General features: G+C 33.5%; 1 protein-coding gene across 1 annotated transcript; it reads left to right on the top strand.

Moving 5' to 3' along the window:
* Window positions 1-2,853: 2,853 nt before the first annotated feature.
* On the top strand, window positions 2,854-3,492 carry LOC112327151 (uncharacterized). Its single transcript, XM_024598685.2, has one exon. The coding sequence runs from the start codon at window positions 2,924-2,926 to the stop codon at window positions 3,365-3,367; it is 444 nt and encodes a 147-aa protein (XP_024454453.2). The 5' UTR covers window positions 2,854-2,923; the 3' UTR covers window positions 3,368-3,492.
* The last annotated feature ends 2,351 nt before the right edge of the window (window positions 3,493-5,843 follow it).

The raw sequence follows: 5,843 nt of genomic DNA, 5'->3' as shown, positions 1-5,843 counted from the left end.
ATTTTATATCACAAATCATATATTAATCAAATTAAGCTGATTTGACACATGCTATCATCTCTCATATAGACATTCTTATTTCACATTAAGAAAAATCTAGCCCGGTCTGCCTTGGCCCTTGGACGACTAGCCACCCATGTAGTTTACCCTATATGGAATCTTCGCTTGATTGCTAGCCACCTATGTACGGAATCTTCGCTTGATTGCGCAAGCGGTGACGCTACTTTCTTCGTCTTATAATTATAATTCTCTTGTCGGCCGAGCTACAAAAAGTATGCCGCAAAAAGTTGTAAGCGCTACTTTCTTCTTCTTCTTATTATAATCATAGTAAAACTCGATTAATGACTACACACTGATCACTTCATATCTTATCCGTTCAACAAAGTCCTTTTCTCCATTGGCCAAAAAAACTAAAAAAAAGAAAAAAAATTGTCCTTGTCTGTCCAAAATAAATCACATGGCCTCGGAGCATCAAGGGTGTTGCCGCCATCCACACCAACGGTATCGTTCAGTTCTAGGCTTCTAGCAGCTCAAGCTTATGATCCTATCGGGCCATTTGAAGCTTCTTTTCAGAAATGTCAAAGCCATCAACTAGACGATTCATGCTGCAGACATCGAACGTAATTCGTTGGTATATAATATAGATTGCTTAATCAAACAAAAAACATGCAGAAATCTTCAGATTTTGCAAGATGTAGCTCTCTCTCTCTCTCTCTCTCTCTCTCTCTCTCTCTAGATATCGTAGTGCTATATAAGCTGTGAAAGCCTAAAAAAAAATAGTAATAATAAATAGAATAATATAATCAATTATGTTTTTTATTATGCACTTTTTATTAATTAAGGGTATAATAATTAATAATGGTTATATTAGTAATTACATAATAATAATAATTTTAAGAATAAAAAGAAAATAAAACTCTATAGTAGCTTACACTTTATTTTGTGATCAAAACATATATCAACATAGTGAGGGAGATAAAGATAATGAAAGGGATTTGATCTAGGGAAGAATCTTTGTTTTTTTTTTTAATCAATTTAAGGTGTATGTTCTCTGCCCTTACATTTTAATTGAGTTTTTCCATGCATATTAGGTTTATTGAGATAGGTTTAAGAATTTGAGTTTTTATGATATTTGAATTTTAATCACTTTTAAGGAGTGAATGTCATGCATATGGAGTTTTAGATTGATAAGTGTTATTGGAAGTGATTTTTTAAATTTGTGATAGATTAGTTTGAAGTAATAATGAAATTATGAAATTAATAAAAAAAAAAGGAAGATAATGAGTTGGTAACTTTAGACGGTAAGAAACTGGTCTTTCACTGTGTTATAGTCATAATGATATTTAATTATCGTATGTCATGATTTCTATGATTTGATAATTCATTTAACCAAATTACAGTTGTGGATTAAGAATTAAAGTTTGTCACTTGAATTTATAATTTTTTTGTTTATAAGAACAACAATTCTTTTTTATTATTGAAGTCCATTTTCCTTTAATTGAAGAGTGTAATTCACCTGAATGACTTGCATCCTAATAATTTTTCTTCTTTTTCTTTTTTTTCATATGTAAAAAACATCAATATCTACTTCTTTCTTTTCTCTTCTCTCCTCAACTCCTTCTCTTTTTTTCTATGCTAAGTTATGTATTCTTCTCCTCTCTTCTTCTTAGTTTTTTTAATTAATATACTTTACAAAAAATTTTTTATCTCTTCTTAGCTTCACCTGCAACCACATTAAGGTAATATTTTTTTTTTCAATGTTTTTTTTCACTATATATATTTTTTATTTTATTTTTAATTGTTTTTTTTAATAATTGTATGAATATTGTTGTAGGATTTTTTTTTTCATATGATTTGCTTCTTTTTTTCAAGTGTTTTGAGTATTATAGAGTGTTGATTTATATTAATTTAATTAGTTTATAGTTTTGTAAAATGATTTTTTTAAAAAATATTTTTAAATAATTACCGACGGAATTACATACGGTATTTTTCTGAGGAAAATACCGACGAAATAAAGCGGATAATTTTTTTTGCGTGCATTTTCTGTTAGTAAATCCATCGGTAATAATAATTTTTTATTACCGACGGATAAAAAATTACCAATGAAAGATTCACCGACGGAGCATTTCCGTCGGTGATTTCATTGGTAAATAATTACCGACGGAATGATAGTGCAAATACCGACGGAAAATTCCATCGGTAAATTTAAAGATTCTGGTAGTGTATGTTTTACATAATTATTTTTGGCATTTAATTATTAAAAAAATAGATATTTTATAAGTAAAACAAGGTATTGTAATAACATGGTTATAGTATTGAGTAATTTTTTAATAAAAGTTTACTACCATCTAAACTTCTAAACTAGAGGTGACGTATTAAAACTTTAATTAAACTGGAAATTAGAAACAGTGTCTTTCTACCATCAACACAGCAAAAGTCATGAGCATCATGCAGTAGACTTTTTTCTATAAATTCAGAAGCTGATAGAACAAGAGTACAGAAGCGATTATGCTTTTCGAAAGACCAATTGAGCCAGGACGTAAGCAGCTGACATGGACAGTCGATCGTAAACTCGTTTTAACTTGCGAAAACCAGGCACTTGATAAAGATAGTTCTTCATCTTGCACACCGGCCGCTCCAGGTACGCCGAAAAACTCTGCACCTTGCTCTACCCAGTTTTTAACTCGTGCATATAAGTCAAAAACTCAAAAATCATGAAAATAGTTTTTTATTTTGCAACTTTTCGATTCTCATTAAAAAATTATATTTAAAATAATACCTCATTAAAAAAATGAATGCCACAAGAAATCAATGAACTGAACACGATTTTTTAAATCTTCGTTCGACGTCTTTCTACCATCAGCACAGCAATAGTCTCGAGCAGCTCATGCACTAGACTTTTTTTCTATAAATTCAGAAGCTGATGATCACTGCAATTATCAATCAAGCTGATTGCTTATACATAATCACGCTCTCTCTCTCTTTTCACAACCCAAAAGAAATCAAAATGGAGCTATTTAACAAAGAGCTAAAAGATACTGATATCCAAGTTCGATTCTCATTCCCATCTCGTTCCTTGCAGTATCTAGATTTCGCAGGAGAATTTTTTGTTGATTTGAAAGTCAAAGACAGCAGCGGTAAGCTTCGGGTGATTCGTTGCAGGAAGAGAGATGGAGATTACAACAAGCCATGGCTTTCTAAAGGCTGGCTTCAATTAGTTGCCGACTATGGACTGAGAGTTGGTGACATGGTTGTTCTTCTTCGTGAGGATGACCATCGCCTCGGGTCACAGTTCAGGATTGAAGCAAAGAGAAAAATCATATTGTTTGGCGAGGAGGCCTGGGGTGATGTGCCACGAGCTAACTAGTTATTATTTGCATGTATATATACATGCACAAGAGAGAGATCCAAGCGTGGTGTGCTTCCTTAAATTCAGGCTATATATGCGCTTCTGTTTGATTGTTTATAGTGATAATTGATTAGCATCGGTCTAGCTAATTAAATGATTGTATTGCTGTTCTTGATTGCTTTATATATATATTGAGATATATTTGCGCTGTCCTCAAATCATGTTTTCAAAAATAGAAAAGAAAACACTCCTACACTCACTCCATTTTTAGATTTTCTTTATGCTTGAGACGCGACAGATTTATGTTTAGTTTGATTGATAGATTGAGGGGTCTGTGCTCAAAGTTCACACTCGAGTGACAACATGAGGCATAGTCTAAGCAGAGTTTTTAAATCTAATTCGGTGATAAATTCGGCTAAAGACTGAGATGATGAGTTTTATCTAGATTATTAGTCAATTTTAATTTTTTTTTATAAATCAAAACGATATTGTTTTGGATAAAAATAAATAAATAGTCAATAAATTGCAACTGAATTTTTAATTGGGTTAACCCGTCAGGTCACTCGAGCATTTAACTTTTTTTATTTTTTTTAAACTCAGTTTAATTTTAATTCTAGACTAGTGAAATTCCGATTCAATCTATCAAATTAAATTGAGTTTTAAAATCACGAGAGGAATCACGATACAAAAAGCATGAGGCATCATAGCTCTAGCCTAAAAACTAACCAGCCAGGGTCTTCTCCCAGGGTCACCAAGCTGCCTAGACCTAGGTGAGACTATATGGCCCAATACTCTACTATACCTAGGTGGGGTTACATGAATCTGAAGGATCTGAGATGGGGAGAGATGACTTCTAACTTCTAAGAAACACAATTGACCCCGCTGGGCCACAAACCTTGAACTTTATAATGGATCCGAGACCTACACCAAGGCAATGAGGCCGAGCATCGAGACAAACATATTCCGTATACACCAAATGCCGAACATGAGAAGCTCGACCTTAAAGATATCCCACTTACTCTGTTCAATTGCTATTCAATATTAAATGCTCTCATATTTTTATTTTTTTTTGTCATAAGTGGACCTGTGAAACAACGGTTAGATGAGTTTATGCCTGGTGGATGACCTTTTCATCGTTTTACCTTTGTCTTCATGCAAGTTAGAGTGGTTTATGATAAATTCATGAATGAACCCTGAGGTAAGCAGAAGTACAATTGTAATATTTTTTTTCCAGTATTCTTATCTTGTACTTTCTACAAACATAAATAATAATATAAACTCAAACACACAACACAACTTCTAAAGCTTCATTTCTCTCGCAACTTTACTAACTTAAGCATTAGATGTTCCTCTGAATCCAATAAAAATCCAATTAGGGAGTTCTTTTACATGTTTTCATGATTCCCAACTATTATCATTACACCAAGACGATTACTAACTTTGAAAAGAATGATCTTTTAGGGAACGTCTTGAAAAAAAGCCAGTTCTATTCCCTTCTCTTTTATGTATTTTCCAATTCTTTCCATGATTGATAATCCAAAACCAATATTATTAAACTCGGCTGAACCTAGGGGTCATCCGTTGACCCCTAGGTTAATAACGGAACTCCATGGGAACGACAGTTTGCAAGACAAGCTCTTTCTGTCTCCAAAAATTCCTGTGTTTAAGCATCCTTCTCCCTGTTAAGGAAAATTTAGATTAACAAAGTTATATTACTATGCAATTGCAAATTATGTGTCCATGCAGAGATCCAAGCTGTAAGCAATACTCCACTCATATTCATGGCGACCTATATTCAGACGCAAAGCAACCTCTTCAACATGTAGAAAGTGAAAGCATTACAGCCCCTATTGATCAACTGGAAAAGGGTGAATTTACGTAGACCAAAAAAATGCTTTAGACACCTGAACTAGAGATCCATTGTGAAATGCTCACGTTCATGGAAGTTCAAGAAATGTACAACGTGGCAACGTCTTTGCTATATGGAAATGAAAACAGAGAGAACTCCGAGGGAAGTCGAGAAACTCCAGATGTGTAACAGTAAATTGCGAGTCAAAACATCATAACTCTCTCTCAAGGGTGAATGGTAAGAGAATAACGTCGTTCTTAACATCTAATGGAACACTAACACATGCACCTGAGCTCACAAACAGGCTTATTCGACTTAATTTGTGTTTCCATAGGCAAATCTTGCATTTAATGACAAAGCTTGTTGAGTTCAAACGAATAAATAAATACATAAATTGATGTTTTAACTCGTTATGAACTCAATCCTGTCAGCACAAACCAGTCATGATACTCCCGAGTCACCAAGAACTCGAAGTTGTCTAGGAACAAAAGCCACAAGTGCATTGGTACTAAGTTTTTGTAAGCAGAGTTCACAAGTTGAAAAGGTAAAAAGGGGTCATGGAGGATCTGAGAGTGTTTCTATATTTTTTAATTCTTGCTGTGTCAGTGGCACTTTCCTGTTTAAATCTCCTAGAGGGCTTGGTTC

The sequence above is a fragment of the Populus trichocarpa genome, chromosome 4 (assembly GCF_000002775.5).
Source record: "Populus trichocarpa isolate Nisqually-1 chromosome 4, P.trichocarpa_v4.1, whole genome shotgun sequence".
NCBI lineage: Eukaryota > Viridiplantae > Streptophyta > Magnoliopsida > Malpighiales > Salicaceae > Populus > Populus trichocarpa.
Note: the sequence above shows the minus strand (reverse complement) of the source record. Positions and strands in the feature narration are given on the sequence as shown.